Source organism: the organism of the source record quoted next, unplaced genomic scaffold, assembly GCF_019419815.1.
Source record: "Pyrus x bretschneideri cultivar Hongxiangsu unplaced genomic scaffold, Pyrus_bretschneideri_v1 Contig1, whole genome shotgun sequence".
NCBI lineage: Eukaryota > Viridiplantae > Streptophyta > Magnoliopsida > Rosales > Rosaceae > Pyrus > Pyrus x bretschneideri.
The window spans coordinates 5,128,376-5,152,483 of record NW_025999390.1 but is presented as its reverse complement, the minus strand read 5'-3'; the positions used below and the strand labels follow the sequence as shown (position 1 = coordinate 5,152,483).

General features: G+C 35.7%; 4 protein-coding genes across 4 annotated transcripts; 2 read left to right on the top strand and 2 right to left on the bottom strand.

The window, feature by feature from the left end:
• Positions 1–4,847: 4,847 nt before the first annotated feature.
• LOC103957054 lies at positions 4,848–5,801 on the bottom strand. Its single transcript, XM_018649822.2, has one exon. The coding sequence runs from the start codon at positions 5,799–5,801 to the stop codon at positions 4,848–4,850; it is 954 nt and encodes a 317-aa protein (XP_018505338.1).
• Positions 5,802–9,440: 3,639 nt separating this feature from the next.
• Positions 9,441–9,803, top strand: LOC125480146. Its single transcript, XM_048590541.1, has one exon. It carries the CDS (start codon positions 9,441–9,443, stop codon positions 9,801–9,803), a length of 363 nt encoding a protein of 120 aa, XP_048446498.1.
• Positions 9,804–11,501: 1,698 nt separating this feature from the next.
• Positions 11,502–12,472, top strand: LOC103957120 (early nodulin-55-2). Its single transcript, XM_009369214.3, has 2 exons — positions 11,502–11,710; positions 11,970–12,472. Exons 1-2 carry the CDS (start codon positions 11,536–11,538, stop codon positions 12,227–12,229), a joined length of 435 nt encoding a protein of 144 aa, XP_009367489.1. The 5' UTR covers positions 11,502–11,535; the 3' UTR covers positions 12,230–12,472.
• A 3,110-nt stretch (positions 12,473–15,582) lies between these two features.
• Positions 15,583–16,526, bottom strand: LOC103957053 (transcription factor MYB73). The gene has a single exon (XM_009369128.3). It carries the CDS (start codon positions 16,425–16,427, stop codon positions 15,711–15,713), a length of 717 nt encoding a protein of 238 aa, XP_009367403.1. The 5' UTR covers positions 16,428–16,526; the 3' UTR covers positions 15,583–15,710.
• Positions 16,527–24,108: the final 7,582 nt, after the last annotated feature.

Below are 24,108 nucleotides of genomic sequence, written 5' to 3'. Positions count from 1 at the left end.
TTCCAAGACTCACTTGAATTTTTACTAAGGATTTGTTTCAAAAATATTTTCACCACAAATGCTTTAAGTCATTTAAAAGCACTTCCAAACGAGGTCTAATTTTGTTACAAAATACAATGTATTTTATCTATATCTAAACTACATATTAATGAAACCCTCTTTGTCAACTAAAAGAGGGTGAAGAGACATTTTTATCTTCTATCACAACAAAAAATTTAAGGATAATAACGTAATTTCACAAAACAAAATTTTGTTTTTTTTGTTAAGCCTCACCTACAAGTGATTCTATCATCTCTAATTTTTTTTTAAATAAAAAATAAACCTCTCTCCCTCTCTTCCCACCCTCACGTTTTGTCTCTCTCTTCCTCTTTCCTTTGATTTCAAAATAAAAATGAAAAATTTCACACACATTTTATGTATGGGCATATACTAGTATAGTATATATAAAGGGAGAAGGCAAAAATGGTGAAACGTTCATAATTCCAAAATTGCCCATTTCCCATTAAATTTTCAAATAAAGTAAATAATTTACAAAAAAAGAACCCCATGGATTAGTTAGTAACTAACTTTATTATTTTCTAAAATATATTATTATTATTTTGTTTTTCTATTTTTTCAAATAAAAAATAAAAAAGTCAACGTGTGTGGCAAGAGATTAGTTTTATATAAACTAGTATATGCCCACACACAAAATGTATGTGAAATTTTTCATTTTTGTTCTTAAAATTGAAGGATAGAGGCAGAGAGACAAAACGTGGAGGAGAGATAGAGGGAGGTTTATTTTTTAACTTTTATTTAAAAAAAATTAAAGATGATAGAATCACCTATAGGCGAGGTTTAAACCAAAAAAAGTAAAATTTTATGTTGCAAAATTACGTTACTGTCCTTAACTTTTTTGTTGTGATAAAAGATAAAAATGTCTTTTCACCCCTTTTTTATTAATAAAGAAGATTTCATTAATATGTAGTTTAGATACAATATATTTGAAATAACTACATATAGTTCACATTAATTAGATAAGAAATAACAAAATTGAAGTAAACACAATAGACACCGCCACTAAAACTCATGTGCTTGGTTCCCCTCATCAGTAGGGGCATTTTAGGCAACCGAAAATAGAAATTGGGTGAAATTAAATTTAATTAATGAATTTGCTTAGTTAGTGATAGAAAAGAATACTTGTGGTTTTTAAATAAAGAAAATTCAATTTCAAAGGGTAAGTCACATTTTCAAACTGAAATTCACACACCTGTTGAATAATTTAAGGTTGAAAACGTTACATCGTCCGTATGACTAACCCTAAACTGCATCAAGAATCCATGGTTAGGTAGCTTAATTAGCCTTTATTTTCCTCAAAATTTTTCATTAGAAAATAGCAAATGCTAAACAAAGGGTTAATAATACTAACATTCTCTGAGGTTTATTGAGTTTTCACAAAATCCCTAACTCTTGAGACATTACACTAACATCCCTTGGGTTTTAATTCCCTTGTCATCTAACCCCTTGAGTAAAAAATTTGCTTGTAAATTACTTAACGACCCGCTTATTAATTACTTGAAACTAATAAAGAAAAGCTTTATAATTATATATAAACAAATTATAAAACATTAAAAATTAAGAAAAGGACAATACGACAATGATCGCAACATCAACCCAAGGGTTTTTGTATTGTAATTTAATTCTACTATTGATTCCTTGGGGCCATCCAAGACGATGAAGCTCTGAGTTGTCGCTCTAATTTTTCATTTGAGTGGATACAAAGAATCCAAATTGAATCTCAAAATTCAATTTACTAAAACCTACACAGAAGCCATATAGGCTGGTTGGACACAACGACACCAGTGAAAACCAAATTAACGAGCTTGGCGAGATAAACAACTACGTCGTCCTTACCTCTGACGTTTTGATTTCTAAATTTTTTGTTTTTTAATATATAATGTTTTGATTTCATATCTTTTTTTTCTATATATTTATAAAGATTTTCTTATTCAACAAAAAATTGAGCTTTTCTTTACTTGTAAGGGTAAATTAGTAAATTTATAACTACATTTTTTTTACTCAAGGGATTATTATATGAAAGGGAATTAAAATCTGAGAAGGTATTAATTTAATGACTCAAACATGAGTGAATTATGTGAAAAATTAATAAATCTCAAGAAATGTTAGTGTAATTGACCTGCTAAACAGAAGATGAAGTGCTCCCAGCCGACAGGGATATCTTGTTTTTATTTAATCCTTTTGATTTGTAGCAATATATATCAAAACGGCGTCACGTGGACTCGACATTCTTGTTTTTCTCAAGGACACAATATATCTCATATCTATGGCCTACCTGTCCTTCCTTTGTTTAGTTTTTTTTTTTTTTTTGCTGAAAGCCTGAAACAGTGTCAAAATTTAGGGTTGATGGAATTTTTGAGACAATTATGGAGGGATTCGAACGGATCAATCCAACGTCAACAGTTGAAGATGGAAATTTTGATGTGTTTGGACTTTGATTGATAGCATAGATAAACTCAGAGTCAAGCTCACTTTGTAGCATCTTACGAGTTGTTAAATTTATGCATTAAAAACAAATTCAGTCACACGTCATTTCGATTCTGTTGGAAGAAATAGGGTCTAATTGTTATATTAAATCACATAGAAAATTAAGAAACAATTCATGCAATTATATATCAAAGTAATGCATGTATATGGGTAACCAATGTTAAATGAACATGAGATAATGGATTAAAAAAACCTGAAAACACGGTCGAGGAAAGTGTTAGACCTTGTGTTATTAAGACAATTTTATGCCCCACTATGGTGCTCATGGTTGATCGGCACTTGTCTCCCAAGATACAACGATCACATCCATGTAATAGTAGCACTCCAGATCACAAGGCTCATGATTGTGTTGAAAACTCTCTCATATGGATTTAGTGAGACTCTCTAATATTTAATGCACTATATGTATGAATATATGTATGATTAAAAGTTGTTTTATGTTTATAGGAGGTTTCCCTATTTATAGAATTTGAGATACATCTTTAGAAAACATGTGACTATTTATGAAGAATAAAAAGTTACAACTCTTCATTTGAATAGGCACATCTTTCTACCAAAACACTCTACTTCTAATTTCCATTCAATTAATAAAATTAATATAATAATAATAATAATAAATTTTCCAACAGATTCGTCTCTCAAAACAAAACCAAGGTGCAAAACAGTCCGTGAAGGAACTCCCTCTCAATGTTCCATGTCCAATCCAATGCCCAAAATGAAACTCAGAAAAAGAAAGGCCCATGAACATATTGATAGCCTTTTCTTTCAGTTATTTTTTCCCAACATCTTGATTACAAGGGATATTTTAGACTAAGGTAAATTTTATTTGAACTCACATAATTTTTTTTCTATATTCAACTTAAATTGTAAAAGAAAATTGTCTTTTTTACCCTATTGCATAATTACCATCGAGTATAAAATGAAATTAACATTAAAACTAAAATTTATCAATAAACGCACCCCTAATAATCAAACCCTACCATACCAAATCACCATTTTTACAAAACACTATCAATACTGACAATAAACATAGACAAAAACACTGAAAAGAACCTTCAAATGGTGGTCCATAAGGATCTAAACTATTGAGATGGTCGAAAGCCGAGCTAATTGATTTCACAAGCCATGCAGATTTGATGTCCGAAAACCAGGCCACTACATAATATACTGGGAGATCAAAGGATAAGTTGACGAGAGAGTTCTGGGTGAATGTTGTAGAGAAATGGATGAATCAAATTTGGATCATGGCTATGTGGTCTCGAGGAGAAGCAATTTGATATGGCCTCTTGAGCTTCGAATTGTGAAGAAGGGAACTTTCAAGAAATTTTTGGAACAGTTCAAGTGAAAAACTGATCAGTTTTTCAAATTATTAACATTCAATAAGCCAATAATATATAGAACATTTTCATATGTACCCAAATTCAAGCTAGTTAGCTATAAGGGGATTTTTTTTTTTTTTGTTAGATCCAATTTAATTTGAGATTTTATTTTATAAATGGGTGTAAAAATAATTGTATGCTCTGAATTGGGTTTGGAAGGGTAGTTTAGGTGATAAATTTGGGTTTAAAGAGATATTAATTCTTTAATTGCAAATAATATGAGTGTAGAAAGATGTTACATGGGTTCAAATAAAATTTCCCTTAGGCTAATATACACTATAGAAAAGGAAAGGATTTGAACCACCTGACACAATATGTTAAAGAGGAAGATTTTAATTGTCAGGACAATCTACCACTTGATTTTTTTTCAACATTAAAAAGAAAATACAACCAAACTAAAAAGTTTGATGATATTTCTCCCTATCTAACATATTGAATAGCATAGTCACGTAGTACTACAATCTAGTGATATTTTGTTTCACTTGTAAGTGGAAGATTTTAAGTTTTACTAGATCACTACCAAATTATTATAGTTGGCCCAAATCATTCACCTTAGTGTAAATGTATTGTTGCACTGAAAAACAATATAACTAATATTATGATTATATGATGATATTCACTTTTAAGTGAATTCGCTTGATTTTCTCCACCAAAAAAAAAAAAAAAAAAAAAGCATCAATTATATTCCTCGTATTACCTTTAAATCAAATGTTTAAATAAGGATACAAATTTTTTTTGAAAGCTACTAATAAAATTAAATAAAAACCCAAACCAAATAAATATACAGAAGAGAATTAATTAGTTGGATGATCCAGTAGATCATTTCCACATTGCCAAACCATAAAATGAATAATTTCACAACCTTTCAAATATACGCATGACCACACACACACGCACACGCGCGCACACACACAAAATATTAATCTACAAGAAAATAAAACAATCAAGAGAAATTAAAGGGTTATCAATGTCCTCAGCAGGAAGAGAGTCCATATAGTCAGCCAATGCTTCTCCAGCTGCAACCTCATCGATTTTAGAGGTGATCCTGTGAATTCTCATCTCTGTTTCTCTGCTGTTCAAACAAGGCCGGAGTCGCCGGCTCGAATTGTTGTAATTCGCGTTGGGGTTGTGTGGCTCGATACAAGTCTTGGATGTGGATTTAGTTGCGGCCTCACGCTGGTCCGTCGCGCAACAATATGAGCCTGCAGGCCTAACATTCAATGCACCGTTAGGTCTCAAATGACTTAATTCTTTTGGTGGGATTGGCATGTTGAACCTTCTACTTGGGGAGGGTGACCTCGAAGTTCTACTTGGATGTGAATATGCAGAGATCATAGGCCTCTCTGGCTCTTTTCGGAAGCTCTTTTGCCTTCCTAGAGAAGTTGGCGAGCTTGATCTCACTCTCTTCCGTGGCGTAACTGACACATTTGCCCTTTTAGGGTTCGGCAGCGGCTTCTTGTTCACTACAGTGGCAGAAACAGGCTTTTGCGGCAATGCCGATGGGGAAAATCTCGAAAAGCTTGCATCTTTGATCGAGTTAATGCGAATGACATGCGGGTTCTCCTTGTAACACGACCACAAGAACTCGTTGGAGAAAGACCGATCAATTTTCGAGCTGGAGGCTGAAGAAGCACTTGACAAGGCTGAGCTCAAGGAGGAAGCGCTTGTGTAGGAAGTGCTTGTGGTGCAAGGGAAGGAGGAGGCAGAGGAAGTGGAGTTGGAAGGGGATTGAGGACAAGGTGAAATTTTGTTGGAAGCAGAAATTGGAGGGATGGTGATCCTAGGAGGAGGCTGCGAAATTATCAACTTGTCTTGGACATTGTTGAATTCTTGCAGGAAGTGTTTTTTGGGTGTGCATTTGCTAATGCAGGAACCCATTTGCTGGAATTTGAATTAATGCAGGAACATAATGGTAAGTGATTACACAATTTATATGGTTGGTAGTAGCTTTTTTTTATTTAATTTGTGGGAAATGATGGAAAAAGTGGGTGTGTGAATGTGGCTTTTGCTTTTTCTTCTTTTGCTTTTCGGATATTTGAATTTTGTTGCCGGGTATGAATTCCGTTGAGCAACGGCTAGGTTGACAGGGACGATGATATCAAATGGTGGTGGCTACTTTCATCACATGCCTCTTCAGCTTCTAGAATACACATTGCAGCCAACTTTTTTGTAAGATTTTTTTTACGTGCGAATATTGCACGATGATTGAAATTGTTTATTTTCTAGTTCATCCTTTAAATGTCAACTTTGTAAAAAATTCAACCAAATCAAAATTTGTTTAATTGTTCGATTAATGTTTTGAAAATTGAATGTTTAACTAAATAACATTGTTAGATAACTAAACGATTTCTGATCTAATCGATTTTTGTCAAACTTGATTGTTAAAGATACTATAGAAAATAAATAGTTTGGATGCAACATTATAGGATAAGAAAAAGAACTAAGAAAATAGCGAAAATGTTAAATAAAAATATTACCAGCATGCCTCTGCAAAGAATATCTTATACGGCATCCAATTAACTTCTTGTTACACTTTGGGCATGGCAAAATAGTCCACCGACGAATTGGTCGGCCCACTTAAACCCAATATTTATTTGGGGCTTAAGCTTTACCCAAGCCTATTTGCACTTTTAGGTACATTTGAGGTCCACTATGTAGGCAGTGCCTCTATTGCTTCACTGTTACTTCAATTAGGGTAGTAAATCCACTGGATACAATTCCAAGTTATATTTTAAATTGAATTAAATTCTAGATTGAAAAGTAATCCTTTATGAATATATATTTCTCTTAATATAATGTTCACTAAGTCACGCCGATCTCAAATTTAAACTCTTTCTTAAAACGAGTTCAGCCGAGTAAACAACCATAAGCTCAAGCTTCGTCCAGAAACAAGCCAAACCAAGCTAAGCTCGAGTTTGAAAATTTTATTCAAGCCAAGTTGAGACAAGCTCTAAAGCCTTGTATTCTACGTGGCTCGGCTCATTTACACCCTCAACCTTCAATGGTTATCCATTTAGGCAAATTTCATTTTTCGCAAATCCACACCATCGTTACTTGATAATCAACGATTCAACCGCATTCAACTAAAATTCGTGATTTAGTTGGATTTCTCTTCCGGGTGCGGGAAGAAATTCTAAATTTGAATGCTCCGTACACTTGAATAAAATTCGCAAAAAATTGAACACAGTCAAGAAAATTGTCATTAGCAAGCAATTAACCGACTTGATTGTCCAAAAGAACAAACTCCATTTGCAAGTTGCAACTGATCATCTGACTCCCATAAGAAACAACTCATCGTGAACAATACTAACATTAACTAGTATCATCACCAAACAAGATTTGGCAAATAGATCCATACAACTTGCAACCCTAATTACACTTCCCCCCACCGAACGGGGGATTTCCTGTGGTTATTTCACAACTAGATAGGCTTCATAAAAATATACATATAAACGTATGGGTACACATCGTACTTAACTTTATGACGACGAGTATGTAGATCAAATGGTTACGGGCGATTAACTAAGTCGGCCAAAATCTGCTTGATTACGGCTCCTCTAGGTGGCACTGGTGCTCTACCCCCACCGCCGTTTGGCGGGGCCTGGCCGGGTCTTCCTCCGCCGTTGGGTTCGCTCATCTTCACTCTTTCTGCTTGGCCTTGGATTAAATTAGCCAATCCCCAACCAACAAACACAACACAAGAATTTTTGTAAGGTGCTATTTATCCTCGGGCCAGCTGTTTAAGCTTCAACATTATTCATCCATTTCTTGTCCTGTTGTGATCATGTAGGTTAAATTATGAAGTGGGCATCCCCATAGTCTTACTGTGGATTACTCATCAGCCCCACACAAAATTCCACCTACACAAATTCAAGAATCCGATTACCACGTTTTATTACGATTTAACAATATTTTTTCTTCAAATTTGCAAGTGGAAGATTTTGATAAACTATCATAAATGGTAAGTTCGATATTAACTTAGTATGATGCACAACTAAAGTTATGATCAAGCTAATTACTTGAAAATAGGGTAACTTAATCCGTGTATAAAACCAGTTTTAAACTGGTTATCTGGACAATGCGATGTGATTCGTTCAATCATTTAGGATTGGCTCAAAATAATAGCATGGTCCTGCACACCGTGGAACCCAATCATAGGCAGTGGCGTCACCATGCTTACGTCAGCACTAGTCCGAGGCCCGACAATCTTATCCATACACTTGCACATGGCATCTAGAAGGCGGTTTAACTGAGAAGAGATAAGAAATGCTCAGGATATTCTCTTCTTTTTTTTTTTCTTTTTTTTTTTTTTTTAACGAGACATGTTTTTAGAAGTATGGCTCTTTATAGCTTTTCTATCTCCTCACATTTTTGCTACATCGATTTATAATGTTGGTATAGAAATTGACATTAAATTGTAAAATGACAAAGAGTTTCACTTTGAATGAAAGAGTCTCTTTAACATTTCTTATAAGATATAATATTGTTGTTCAGTTTATTAACAAGCGATATTCTAGATTAAATTTATTTAAACTACAAAATAACAGAAATTCGAACTTTAATATCGATGAGATAACTTGTTGCAGGGTCAACCCTTTATTCTCACAAGGGGCCCAAGCCCAAAGAAACCTTTGCGTAAGTAACAAAAATCAAAAGGTGTAAAACAATCGAAGCCCAATTACAAGCCCAATTTTGTCAGGCTCAATCCCCATCCCATATTACATGTTCATGAATCATGTGTGACTCGGAGAATTGGCGGTGGTATTTGTTAGCACGATTTCTTCACACGGTGACAGAAGGGAACTGACATAGCTCGATGACGTTTTTCCGAAAAGTGCTTCTCTTGGAAAGTGATTATACGCTTCCAAGATTCCAACTATTCCAGTTACTTTTTACTTTGCTTTTGTCCTTTACTCACCCTTGGGTTCCTCCAATTTAAATATAACTTAAGTGAATGATTGTATTACGAGCTAGTGAAATATTTTTTTGTACTTATAAATAAAAGATTTTAAGTTCAAATTTTGGAAATATTCCACCATCTCATTTAAGACAGTCGCATCGAACTTTCCTTCACCTCTAGAGAACTTGCGTAGGGCATTTAGACGACGTCATCTATGAGAATCTCATAAATATATAATCTTGGGTATTACTGTTACATTGATTTCTTTCACTAGCTACGAAAATTGTTCTAGTCGTACTACCTTACCGAAAATTTACTTGTCACAAAAGGGGTAAAAGCCGTAAAATAAAAAATCAATTGATGAGAATAAACTTTAGATCAGGCCTTTTCTTCCAAACATGTGAATAAATCCCTAAAGCCTAAATCCAAGAATCAAGTTCCAAAAAGCAAATAATGCATTGCTCACAATAGGCCACAAAAACCCTAAAGCCTAAACCCTATTCTGATTTCTTGAGCAACTCACAAAAAAGCTTTAAACTTTTGCAGCATTTGGACAGCATTTCAAGGCACAAGGAGCAGAAAACCCAGCATTTCCCTCTTCCGGGTCAGCCCAAAAAATGTCAAGGCCATTTGATCAGACCCAGCAATCTCCACCAGACTTTGTGCTGCAGCAAAGCACCAACACTTCTCACTCACCCCATGGCTCCGTTGGAGCAGTTGTTGGTGTTCTTATTGTGGTGCTACTTTTGGGTCTGGTTGCTGCTGTGATTGGAAGGGTCTGCTCTGGAAGGAGTATTTTGGGGTACGGACATTACGATTTGGGGAGCTGGGCAGAAGCGAAATGTGCATCCTGCCTTGATGGAAGAATCAACACTCAGATTCCAAGGCCTAATGTGTCTGCTACTTCATCTGCAACTGCAAACCCAGCACAAACCCAGCAAGAATCTGAGCTTCAACCTCCACAAACTGCGAACGTTTGATTTCTGGCTATTGGGTTTTGGATTTGGTATTGGTACCTACCCAACAAGTTTCCTATTTTTTTTTTTTTGTTTGTTTATTCTTTATTTTCGATCTTCATCTGTTCTCTGTTGCTGGGTACATTATTAGAGCGGGGAAGCCATACATTCTGTGATGTTGGTGTCAATGATTTTGGAAGGATGAAATGAATCAAACTGTGATTTGTCTGTAACGTATCGATTCAAGTTTTTTCCTTAAGCAATTGCCATATTTTTCATTTGATCGATCACCGGAGTCACATGATCTTTACGATCACATTAAACCATTCAACAGAAAAAGTAATTGCAAGGGAAAAGTAGTCAATGTGGTCTACTGAGCACAATAACTTCAGCAGCTGGTAGAAATTGGTGACTGAATTGGGGGAATAGGTGGAAAAGGCTAAAAATTCAAAAATCCACATGCTATAACAAGCTTAACAAGGCCTAGAACGCATCGTTTTCAACCCAGAAAAGGGAATAATTTTGTTGATTCTGCAAGCATATAACTCATCCAAGTCACATTCAAGAATACTTGGGGTCCACACTTGCTTTAATGCCCTTAGCTGGCGGTAGTTTACAACTTCCAGATGAGTAATGTTGAATCTCCAGATTTTTAGTTGTGTTAAATTTGATTTTTGCTTTCAATTGAGCTGCAGGTAAAAGTACGTTAAAACAGTAAGCCGAACCAGTTCTACAGGATTTGCCACGTATCTGCAAAGAAATTACTGTTTCTGTTTCCAGTTATATACACGGTCGATATTATTATACTTTAAACTAATCTAAACAGCTAGGAAGAGGATTGAAGTAATGTGCATAGGGTGGAGCAAATCCGCAATAAACAATTCCCGCTATTTGTATATTTGTGGGGTAAGAATACGTTAATCACAAGTAGGCTTTTAAGAAAACTGTTCAGACCCAGAAAAGGGTGCACTTTTTAGCAAGCCCAATTGTCATTCATCATAGGGTTTCCAGAGAACAGCTTTTCTACCCTGTGCATTGCCCCCTGCACATGGCTGCGTGTTGTGCGTATCAACTCATCACATCCACCGGTTTTTAATCTATAAAAAATGGAGGGCTGATGTTTGTTGTAATTGGGGCATGCGCGCAGTACATACGTGCAGGAGAGTAAAAATCTTCCAGAGAAATGTTCAAAACTTATTATTCCTTCCCTTCATCCAAATTTTCTCATTAACCAAACAGACACCTTGATCATATTAAGATTGTAAAAATTCCCAAGTTTCCACATGCCGTTGTTTGACCGTTTAATTCTCGTCTGTAAACGAACCCACACCTACCCTCCGTTGCCTTAGCTGACCTCTTAAACTGTTAATGCGCCACTAATCATAGCCATTGCATGACATTCTTGTACTTAATGGATGATTACCAAATTTACGATGACCAGAATCACTTGTCAACCATTCATTTTTACTCTTTTACCCCTGCAGTCTTCTGGTCATGCTGTCACACAATCAACTAACGAGTAAGGTTATGATGTAATCTGAAAGTTGGCAATTCAGTAATTACCAAATGAGAAAATAGGGTTTGAAATTCAGCTTCTGGAATCTGAAAATGTGAAAAATGTTGAAACCAAAGAGACAGAGGCAAATCTAATCACTTTCGATTTCCTATATAAACCCCATAACCCTCTCACGTTTTCTCATCGCCTTCTCACACAATCAAGTTTCTATATTTTTATAAGGACATTACTAGAGGAGCAATGGCTTTCAGTTCTAATGCGCAAGGGTTCATCCTCCTCCTAGCTGCTGCCTCTCTCTTGGCAGTGACTGAGGCCAGAACCGTGGTTGTTGGTGGGTCTGAAGGCTGGCGTTTCGGCTACAACTACACTGACTGGGCGCTCCAAAACAACCCCTTTTACATAAATGACCAACTAGGTTAGTATCATTTAACATCAAAATTCTATGTGCATGACATCCCTTCTTGAATTTTAATAGACATGCTTTTATATTGTACGATAACATGTGTATGTGACTACGATATCAACGCACTATCAATGGCAACATCGGCAGTTAGTTCTTTAATAAAAAATGGACATACAGATGTCCATTATTCCGTAGATCGATTATTCCATGCATGCATACGTCAACTATTTATGTGTGTGTAGTGTATAAGTTCTTGGTTTAACTTTTGCAGTTTTCAAGTACGATCCACCGAGTGAGGCGAACTCCGGCTACAGCGTATACCAACTGCCGAACCTATGGAGCTACATAACTTGCGACTTTAGCAACGCCAAGCTGCTGGCGAGTCAGATGCAGGGAGGTGGCGACGGCTTCAAGGTGGAGCTGACTCAGTGGAGTCCTTATTACTTTGCCAGTGGTGAAAAAGATGGCAAGAACTGCAAGGATGGGCTGATGAAGCTGTTTGCCATCCCACTGCCACGTTGGAATAATTAATCGCAGAGTTTGAAAACACACAAATAAAAAGGTCCGGGAAGACGAGACGGTGTACAAAAATACACACGCACGCACACCAGATTGATTATGTACTTCAATTATTCTGGAGGGTTTCGAGTCAAATAATAATTTCCCCATGATACTTGTAGAGGGAATCGTGTCTGAATAATTTGTACTTGTTTCTTGATTTTCATAGAGTCATATACACAATAAAGATGATTTTGTCAGTTTAAATCTGAACCATTAATCAGGTTGATTCTTATCCGAATGATTAATCTGAACCATTTATCATAATTAATTCTTATCTGAATGGTTAATTCATATTCATACAAGTTAAATTTGTGCTAAAACATGAAAGCCTTAGGTAGGGATTTAGTACCTAGTATCCGGTCTACATCTCGTTTGCACTGTGATCCGTTGCCTCATATAATATAGTTCCTACTCAAATATACTAATGTTCAAGCCTGACTTGCTGCGCCAAACTAGATTTGGTTTGTTTCTATCGTGAGTTAAATTTCGACGAGCCAATGACAAGCCATACCTGGTACTAAATCGAACTAGAACCAATTTATAGCAGTAACTGCAACCGACACTCTCTCTCATGCATTGTGACGGGCTACTTCACACTGTAGTTTATATCCAAGAATATCTGTCTCCTACAAAAATTGGCCATGGCCTATGGGCCTTTAACAGTCCAGAAACTATGACCAATAATGTCTATTACTTGCATGACTCAATTCACAACCATAAAAACTTTTCTACGAAGTTGGCATGAGCATTTAAAACGTGCAGACCATGCATGCGTGAATCGATCACACAAATCCAAAAGTGCTTCTGTAGAAGCAGAAGTGGGGAACACAAAGTGACAGTTTTGCTTCCAACCGCGCCAAAACAAGGTCCCGCTATTCGACCATACGTATGCTTTGTTAGCTTTTCCTCCAGTGGAAGAAAAGATGGTGAAAAAGTCCTCGCGTACTTAGTTTTCAAATATATATTACAAGTCGGCGGTGGGTTTAAATTGTTTTCAAAGACTTTGAATCTGTTTTTATTCGGAAACATGAAACATATTCTGCTTGATTCTAAATAGTAAATACCTAAACTCTTGAAGAAAACCTTTGGCTTTCAAGTCATTTGTATTGATTTAACGGTTGGCAAGTTGTGGAGTTGATTTTAGCCGTCAAAACTTACTATCAATTTGTATTATATCTCTAATACAGGTAGGATATATCTATATATATGAGTATCATCTCTATTAGAAAGATAGTACGATTACATAGTAAGAATAACATTTTTTTTTTTTCAGATTTTGGCCTTCTTTCCTTTTGAGGGTACACTAGCTTTAGGGCTTCCTAGGGGTGTGTCCATAGTCGGAGGCGAGACTTTATACTCGTTGTCTGAAAAACCTAGTTTTCCTAAGGTTTTCTTGCTAACTTGAAATGCTTGCCTAATTAGATAACTGATTCAACCAATTTTCCCCACTCATGTATGATTGAAGATAATGGACACAAATTTATGTAAATATCTTACCCAATTTCTTTCTTAATTAGGTGTAACAAATAATATGCTTATTATTCCATGATGTGTAAGTTAACTAATTTTCCATCAATATTGAAGTACTCTGAAGTTGGTCAACAATAGCGTTGACCAGTTTATTAATCTTATTTAGATTAAATAAATTATGTCGTTAGCGTTTGTTGATATTCGATAATAAATTAAATAATACATTCTTATCCCAAATGTTGTTCAGTGTTTCAATGGATGTACACAACATGCTATATGCTGCTAATCATATTCTCTCACCAGCTGGAATTTCATTAGCTAAAAGTGTTATACTATATTATACTAAATTAGTTACGGAAAATCTGCCATACCAACATAAACGACATGGTTAATTCAACCGTGTACACGATATTTTTAAGTCGTACGTGTTTTTATGACAGATAATCTCAATTTTCAAAAAAAATAATTGGCATATGAACATGTATGACATGCAAATTTGTCTGAACGATTTGATCAAAAAAGTTTCCTACTTCTTAAAAAAAAAAAAAAAATCAAATTACAACAAAATGTCCATCAAGCACCTAAAATTTTCTAAATCCCAAAACTAGTTGGTATCGCGATAATTTGAAGATTCCATCACACTAGAAAAAGAAAACTGATGCGCATAAACAAGCACATCCGTCAAATTAACGTTCTAATAAATATGACGAAACAAAATATCGTGAAATCTACTTTCCCGTTTTTGATATCTAGCTATATTATATGTGATATACGTTATTTTGCAAACAATCTTAGACTTAAAAAAGCACATGCATGTCATTAAACAGTGAAAATAATTTTATATTTGGACAAAACAAAAAAATAGGCATCAAAATAATAATATTTTTTATTTTTCAAATTACGTATGAGTACATATGCAATATTATTTCTGTTACTACATTAAAGTTTCATCTATCTCGAACTAATTAATTGTAGCACGTAACATCTTGATTTTGAGAGATTTTTCAGTGTAATCGTCAATGGCGTAGCCACACTAAGGGCTACGGTGGGCTGTAGCCCAGGGAGGATTTGTAGCAATATGTATATATACTTTAGTGTGTAGATATAATAGACAAAAAAAATGTGTAAGAAGAATTATTTTTAATGAAACTAGCCCAGTGAGTATTTAGCACAATTAAAAATATAAAAATTACCATGAAAATTGTGATGTCATTTTGTTCAAGATTATTATGCTTTGATATAGTGGGGTTTATATTAGTTTCAACCAATTTTTTAATATTGTCTTTACTTCTATTTTCAGTGTTTTGCTTTGATCTAGTTGTGTGATTGTAATTGAGATATCAAGTTTTCTATCTCCTTCTTGTGTTTAAATCTAAATATATGTGAAATTTGATGATTCATTGTAATTTTGTTAGTTTGCAATTGCGAAGCTTATTGAGTTCCTGCCAGGCAAATTTTAAGTATATAAATACAAAAGTTAAACTTAAATTTTTGCATAGAATACGTGTCTAGCAAAAACCAAAAAATTTGATTTTAGGGTAATTTTTTTAGCTAGCCCACCCATAAAATATTTTCTGGCTCCGCCATTGCTAACCGTTACACGAGATGATACACCACGTGTTCTTATATAAATGATGAGTTATGTGTGTTAAAAGATTAATAACTTAAAAATTAAAATTTTTCACTACTTGCATAAAAATACATAGTGTATCATCCTTGTTTCCGTCACAACTAAATATTTCCCCACAACTTTTGTGTCTATTCTACTCGGTTTCCACTTGTTCGTTGATGACAGGCCGGAACACCAGTTTTAACAAAACTAGACTTTCATAATTTTTTTTTTTAAACAAGAATTAAATATATTTTTTTTAGTTTACATTCATTCGAACAATCTTACAATTTTTAGCCTCTAAGAATTAATGGAAGCCAACATATTAACAAAAACATAATCCGAAATTAAATCAAAACATCATTAATTTTATCAAAGAAGCCCCGAAGGCTCTGAAAATGTTGTCGTCACGTAATCTCTAACCTCCCTGGCAATCACATCCCTCATCGCGTCCCAAAACCCCGCCGGCACACTCTCATTATTCCTCCGCTGCTCCGCCACCATCGCCCCGCCGCTTCCGCTACCAATCCCCGGCGGTGCCAAAGTCAACTCCGTCAACGGGTCAAACTCCATCGACCCATTAACCAAAGATCCGGAAACCGAACTCGTGCTCATCCCCTCATTGCTACCCACATTGCCGCCGGCGCCAAGAAAACTGCCACCCTCCGTTAGTTGATCTCCCCTGACCCTCCGCTTCAACGTGGAGTTCCAGTGATTTTTCACCGCGTTGTCGGTCCGACCCGGAAGCAGGCGCGCAATGGTGGCCCATCTGTTTCCGAACCGGGCCTGTGCGGCCAAGATGGTCTCGTCCTCGGCCTGCGAAAAGGATCGATGCTGGACGCTCGGGCTCAGCTGGTTGCACCACCTTAGCCTGCACGACTTCCCGGACCGTCCCTTTATATACCGGCTTATCAATGACCAGTTTCTAGGCCCGTAGCGCTCGACGAGCCGGGTCAAGACCCGGTCCTCCTCAGCGCTCCACGGGCCCTTGATTCGTTCGGGCTTATTGGGATTTCTCGGAAGAGAAGACTCCGACGAGGACGTGTCGGAAGACGAAGCAGAAGACGAGCAAATATTCAATGCTTCCATGGAAATACAGTGTTGGTGTTTGTTCGAGGAGAGTGAGGAGTGAGTGCCCGAGAGGTGTTTGTGAAAATTCCTAGGAAGGGGGGGGGGGGTGAGGGGAGGACTGAAATGAATGAGAGAAAGGTTGTGTGTTTGGGGATTATATATTTAGGGAAAGAGGTGCATGCACTTCTGAGTACTTTTATGGGAAGGGATCGAGAGGGGAAGGGCTACTTCCACGAAATTGGCTTTTGTAAAGTGGGTGGGGGTGCTAACTTGAACCGAGTGCGTAGATGCGTACCCCTTGTCTGTATCATCATTTTTTATTTACGGATATTTCTTTCCCTTGTCTGTAGCCTCTGGTTTTGTTTATTTTACTATTTTGAGCTTCCCACGATATATTGAGACAAGGTGAGCTGTCATGTTTTCTCCCTTGTGACAATTTTTTGAAAGCGTTGAACTGTCATTTAATATTATCGGTTAAATTTATACAAGACATAAATCATGCGTAAAATAGATAGTTTGGTTAAATTTGATCAGACACTTACTAACATTTTAACTCAAGGGTAGCTATTAAATTTGATAATATTTTTTCCAATTTAACAATTGTCGTATAAGAAATTTAACTTAAATCATCTCCAATTAAATAGAGAAGTATCATTAAACAAAATAATCATTAAAAGATACTCGAGGACGAGACCATCTCGTCCGAAAGTTGGTCTCAGCCTGCGTAAAGTTGAAAATAAAAAGGAATAAAATCATTCTCGTACATGGGACAAGTCTCAAGAACAAGAAGCGTGACTACTTTATAAATTAGGGAGCGTTTAACACATGACAGGAAACTCAGAGCTGTTAATCACAAAACAAAGTTTCAAAACCGCAAGTGGGCCACAACCAACTTTTTTGACCATTTTTTAGCCCCAGACACACACTCTGTCTCTCTCTCTCTCTCTCTCTCGTTTACAACCAATTTAACAGCTGTGAAAAATGGACCAAGATTGTCTTCCTCTTCACTTTTTATCCCCTTTCATCATCTTTTACTTTTTCAGCTATTGGTTCCATGTCAAGTTAATTTAATACTTTAGATTTTATCATCTCATCAATAGCACTAAAGCATCTTTTAACCCAATTTTCTTGACTTTTTATGCTGCCTTCCCGCTCTTCCAATTTTTCTGAACTTCACTTCTCGCCGATTCAATTTCTGGATCACAATCACAACAAAGTTCATCATCTAAACTTTTGCAACTCTATCCTTATACCATTTTACACCACTGCATCTTTATTGGGTCTTCTCGGGTTTCTGTTTTATGTTTTTTATTTTTTATTTTTTGCTTGTTTTTACTATAGGATTTGGATTTTCTTTTTAATAACGTGTTGGGGTCCTTTTTTTTATGATTGAACGTGTCCCATTATTTGTTTTTATAGAGTAATTGAGAACAATTTTAAAGTATACAAAAGTTTTAGTACTAGTTAATTAAAGTTCACATCCTCCTCCGTAAATAAACAAATTTGAGATGATGATTTTTTTCTCACCTATATCTTTTTCTCTATTGCATATAGGATGGAAAATGATTGATTTTGATGATTATAGGCTTTGAGTTTGAATGTAAGTGGTGACCACTGGAGATGAAGAGAGGAAGACAACTTATTGTTATTGCAGAAGCAGCTATGCCATACATAAAGATTGCAGAGGCCAATTTATTGTTATTTTGGACTTGTTGAGCCTGCATTACCAGAGGCTTAATTGAAAATTTTGCTTCTATTGTAAGTACAACAGATTGTAGGCAAAGTTGTTGAGTTAGATAGGTTTGGATCTCGTTGGTTTATGCGAAACAAATATTTTGTGCATATTTTTGAATCTGCATATTCTTGTGCTGCAGTCCATGCTTATTAATTTTGAATATGCAAAAAAGTTATGCTTGTATTGGAAGCATGTATTGGTACTCCAGTCCAGGCTTATGTAAAATGCATTTCAGAAACAAAGGCAACATAAAAGGCAGATAGGAGAGGGTGGAAAGGCAGCAGAAAAAGTTAGGAAATTTGGGCTTTAAAGTTGTTTTAGTGTTGTTGATGAAGTGACAGAATCTGGAGTATTAAATTAACTTGGTATGAAATTAATGACTGAAAAAGTAAAAGAAGATGAAAAGTAAAAAGGGCAGACAATCTTAGTCCGTGAAAAAGTCCCCTTCAATCAGTCCCTTTAGCCTATAGAGTCACTTAAATATGGAAATCAACGGCTTCTGATAGAACCTGTCCCAAAAGCAAACCCCGATAAAAAGGAAGGGCCTCCTTGTAAATAACAAAAAATTAAGATTAAGATTGACTTTAACTTCTTAGACGTAGGAAGGTCCCACTCCCAGGCTGTAAGAATCTCACGTGATTTCAGTTGAACCCCCTCTTTGACTTTTGAGGCTCTCTTCCAATAAAGTTATACTCATCTTCGTCGAGCGTTACCCGTCCCTCACTTAATAGTAATACCCCAAAGTTTTCATTGTTTTGTCGTCTAGTGCAAAATGTGTAAAGTGATTATCGATCGATCGATATATAATCTAAAGAAACGAATTATGTAGAATTTGTTTGGTGTTTATGATATTTGATAATTCTTTAAGTTCAATGTACAAGAATGAAGAAATGAATGCATACTTCTAAAGGTCGAATTCAAAGTAAACTTAACATTTTCAACTCTACATTACTGTTATAATTGAACTTTATTATGATACAATGCATTCATGTTCAATGTACATTGGATTTATTAAGTTATCATATCCAATTTAATTCTAAACACCAAATAACGTCATAATGTTTTAGACTAATTAAATGATAAAGTTATAGTGTTTCTACTCTCCATACGCTATAATATGTCAATTTAAAGTGTTCATATTGAGTACGGCCTCAGCCCTTCTGCTACATCTTTAATAACCCACAATCAGCACGAGACCATAGTAGCAAACATACAAATCTCTTTTGGTTGTTTAATTTGTTTCAGGTTAAATAAATTTTTGTCGAAAAAAATGAGCAATTTTTTAAGGTTAGTGCTTTTCACACATTTTTTTTTATTTCTCATACACTCCTTTCAATTTTCGATCATCGGATCAAACGAACTTTCACTCGGGCTACCTTTCTTATTGGGCAAGTTGCCACACATTGTTCGAACCAGGATCCTCGCCGGATCCATTCCCTAGGGATCCTAGGGATTGCGCAATTGTGTCCGTTTATCGTATATCGTGCGGTCAATTTTCGTTAGGTACTATTTATATTTGAATTTTAAATTTTAAATGATTTCTGACCGCACGATATACGGTGAACGACATGATTGTGTGATCCTTATGATTCCTAGGGAATGGATCCGGCGAGGATCCTGGTTCCCATTGTTCAATACCCTAACTATAGTAAATAGCTTAATTTGTCGAGAAGAACCAAAAAACAATTACTTCATACCGATCACGCTACCAGTGGCGTCGTCACAACCATCAATCAACTACTTGATGCTCTGGTCTCTGAGTCAAGCATGCCCAAGAGAGTCTTCAAACAGAAAAGGAATACAACCAGGAGGACTTTGCGACTAAAAATAGCCTAGGTCATAAGTCAATCGAATGGTTGCCAAGTATCTGAAGAAGATCCAATGACCAAAATTAACAAAAAACGTGTGAAAGTAAAAGTGAATGTGTGGATAGTTAACCTTTATTAAAATTTTAGATAACATCTTGTAAAACAAAAGTGAAGATCCTCGTCGGTCCTCTTTGTGAGGATCCCAAAGATCCTCAAATCATATATATTCATCGTACATTGTGCCGTCATAAATCATTGTAAATTTTTTTAATTTAAAACTGAATATAAACAATACCTGAAGGAAACCACCGCTGTACAAGTATCAATTTTTTAGTAATTTTCAAAATTTTGGGCAGAAAACTGAGACCCACGCGCGGACGAGCTCAGTAGTAATATAGATCCCGCGATCTGAACACGATCGTTGTGATGATTGCATTCTAGGAGCCCACGTGGCATTATTAATGAATTTTGGCGGACTTGTGGTGAACTTTTGGCAAGAAGCAGTTGGGCAGTTGATACCACAGCTAGCTGGCATCAGATTAGTCACCGACTTGTTTCAGATTTTTCATTACAACAAAAAGAACTATATACGTACGAATGTCCTTTAGTAGAAAAAAAAGCCCTCGAGCTGTAGGGCACTGACCATAATGTTAACTTTTAGTCTCAAATTAGAGTCGCGCTAGAATTGGTCATGTAGACGCAAAAGAGATGTGCTAGAATTAATTGTGTGAGCGATGCAAAAAAGCAGATGGTGATTAGTGTGTGTACGAACGATTGAGAGACACGTAAATGCATGTTGTAAGATCATTTAGAGTCTCGTTACGAGTAATAATTTGGTGAAGAAAATCTAGTAAATACATTTGATAAAATAATCTGTAAATTCCATATTTAGGGTAACTCTCACTCTAAATTGCACTCTCATACGTAAGGCCCCGGAACTCTAACTCCAACCTCGAATTTTCTGAAAAAAAAAAACATTTTCTTTATACCATCGCTCCAAAGGCAGATCTACAGTGCTACTATAACTATAGAAATACTTTCTTATGTTTTTCTGATATAAGTTGCAAAGTTTTTTCCAAGCAGAACAATGTAACAAAAATTCGAAGAGAAACAGATAAAAAGAGATGATTATGTACGGTAGGTACCGGCAGGTGGGCCCCAAATTTGGACTCCTTTTTTCATTGGTAGATATATTCACTGATGGGAGGAGATTTGGGATGCCTGGTCTGGTAACTATCAGGGTGTCCCGCGATGTCCCCTTCCAACCCAGTTGCCGGTTGGGTCGGTCCCACGGTTAGGGTGGCAGCCCAAACCGCGTGAGAGCTAGTGCCTTGTCCTTCTCGTGCCGGTCAACAGTTTGGTCAACCACGGTTGTTTGATATTCTCCTTGTTTTTCTTATACCCGCCCGGTTTTTTTCCTTTGCCTCTTGTTTTTGCGTTCATTCGTTTTAGATTAATATATTAGGAAAGGCTCCTTTCCTAAGCTTAATTTGTATGTGTTGATTTCTTTCGAAAATTTGTGAATACCGAAAATTAGAAAACGACACCTCATCTCTTTGCATACGTAGATGAACAGGTCAAGACATAACTCTAATATAATAGTTGTATAAAAAAAAAAAAAATTATCATCATCAGATTAAATAAATGAAACAGAAAACATAAACAAGATTAAATAAATATATATACACAAAAAGAACGCTTTCCTGCCCCCCTCACAAAAGAGTTAAATTGTCTCTTTTGTGCTATATGACTAATAACTGTAACCTTCCAAAGATCAAAAGCTATAAATCTAGCAATTATCTACAATATTACAATTAACAAGTCGCTTTTATAAACAGAAACTCAAATGGATGCAAAGCTGCTGACAGATGGATCAAAATTAAAAAAACCAAAGCACAAGACTTCTCAAACTAGGGAAGATCTAATTAAGTATATTCTTCTTACCAACCTAACCCAATCCCTATCCAATAAGGTTGGCTTCAATTCATTTGGATGAGGTTTTTCTGGACAACTCTCTTTGACCATCTTTAATTTAATGCATTCAAAGCTGAAACGTAAGCCCTGTTTCTATTTCTGTCTATTACGTCGGAAATTATTATGTCCAAGAGTTGGACTAGGTGGATTGTCCGACGTAGTGAAAAGAAATAAGTAGGGTTTTTTCATTTGAGTACCACAGTCTCATGTACATGCAAACTTCAATGCTAGCGTTATGCTCTTTAGTGATTGGGCCAGACAGTCTATTAGATATTTCTGTTGAACACAATAACGATTCCTAAGTGACAGAAGAGAAAAACTAAAAATAGTCCCACAAGCGCGTATAAGCTGATCTTGACCGTCACCAGTATCTGAGTCCCGGACAAGCACGGATAACCATGGTTAGTCCGCGCACACACATCCTGGCATTTTCCTTGACAAAATGAAGCCGGCTGTAAATAACAAAGTTGGGTTAGCAAGGATTCATACAAGGATTTTGGAAGCTTGAGCAATTGCAGGTTTTGTACAATGCTGGAAGCCCATTCTTGTTGCCCGTTACTGTCCTTGTTACTGGACCATCAACTGAATCCAGTACAACTCACTTTTGGGCTTTTGAGGCCTCACTAAACATTATACGTGGGAGTACGTATTCAATTAGAAATTTGAGAAATTTCAATGAATTTATAAATTAATAGATTTTTAAGGAGTTTAATTGATTTATAGAGATTTCATGTAAAATTTTGATTCAATTCCCTTGAAATCTCATGGGGAAAGATGAGATATATTTAAAATACACCACGAAATCTCTCAAATTCTCTCTAATTCCTCAACCTTTTCAATTTCTTTAAAATCAAATTTTAATTAAATACAGCTGGAATGTTATAAACTTCTTTAAAATCTTAATTGGATGCCCCCATATTTCTAACAATGTTGTTAAACTCTCTCAAAATCCTGATTAAATACACATTGAATTTCAGAGAACTACTTAAAATCCTGATTGAATGCCCCTAGATTCATTAAAATAATTAAAATTACTCAAAATCCCAATTGAATACATCCCCCCTTAGGTTTTCTTCCTTGCACTTGCGGATTCTGATCATGAATTGCACATGACCCGACGAAGTGACATAGACGAGATATAGTAACCAAATATCAACATCATCTTGACAACGTTATATTGATGTACTGATACAAAATATCGACACTATACCAACAATATCTACCTAATATCGATGTAACATTTGCTGAATATCAATGTTGTTGCCATATCATTGATATTCAATTGCACTATTGTCATTTGTATCGCTATTTGAGTCATGCCAGAGGGGAATCTTTTGAATTATACATACTAGAGGCACATTTTAATTTCTTTTCCTTCTTGTTTTCTATAAATTTATTTTGGAAAGGGGGTTGCGTGCATAGATGGCACATGACCCGACTGAGCGACATAGACAAGATATAGTAACCAAATATCAACGTCATCTTGACAACATTATATTGATGTACTGATACCAAAATATCGACACTATGTCAACAATATCTACCTAATATCGATGTAACATCTACTGAATATCAACATTGGTACCATATCATTGATATTCAATGGCACTGTTGTCATCCGTGTCGCTATTCCGGTCATGCCGGAGGAGAATTTTCTGAATTATACATATAAGAGGCATATTTCAATTTCTTTTCCTTCTCATTTTCTTTAATTTTATATTTGAAAGGGGGTTGGGGCAGAAAACATTAATTTCAAAGATAAAAGAATGTGGTCCAAACACTTTCCAGCCCTTTATTCTTTCCTATGTATCATCATGGAATGATCAAGACAATATCTTGAAGGCAATTCATGAGATTTGAGAGACATTTTTTATTTTATTTCTTCTGCTGTGATTTGTGTGGTAAATCAATTTGGTGGCCTAATTGTAATGTGCTTTCTATACCTTATCCGGTCGTTAAAACTTAGGCTAGCCCAAAAAGTTTAGTTGTTATTTATTTATTGTATAAGTCAATTATAGTCCACATGAAGATTTCCTCCATGCTAAATAGACCATTGCTAATTGGATAGATAATGTCACATTGCACTCGAATTCGAATACCTTTTCCGTCAAGTGGAGAGAAGTTTCAGAATTTACTTTGTCAGAGAAAAATGAAACTTTTTGGAACTCAACTACTCCAATCA

Coding starts and splice junctions, on each gene's coding strand:
- LOC103957054 (XM_018649822.2), bottom strand. CDS start 5,801: ATGGGTTCCTGCATTAGCAAATGCACACCCAAAAAACACTTCCTGCAA.
- LOC125480146 (XM_048590541.1), top strand. CDS start 9,441: ATGTCAAGGCCATTTGATCAGACCCAGCAATCTCCACCAGACTTTGTG.
- LOC103957120 (XM_009369214.3), top strand. CDS start 11,536: ATGGCTTTCAGTTCTAATGCGCAAGGGTTCATCCTCCTCCTAGCTGCT. Junction 11,711..11,969: donor TTACATAAATGACCAACTAG/GTTAGTATCATT, acceptor TAACTTTTGCAG/TTTTCAAGTACGATCCACCG.
- LOC103957053 (XM_009369128.3), bottom strand. CDS start 16,427: ATGGAAGCATTGAATATTTGCTCGTCTTCTGCTTCGTCTTCCGACACG.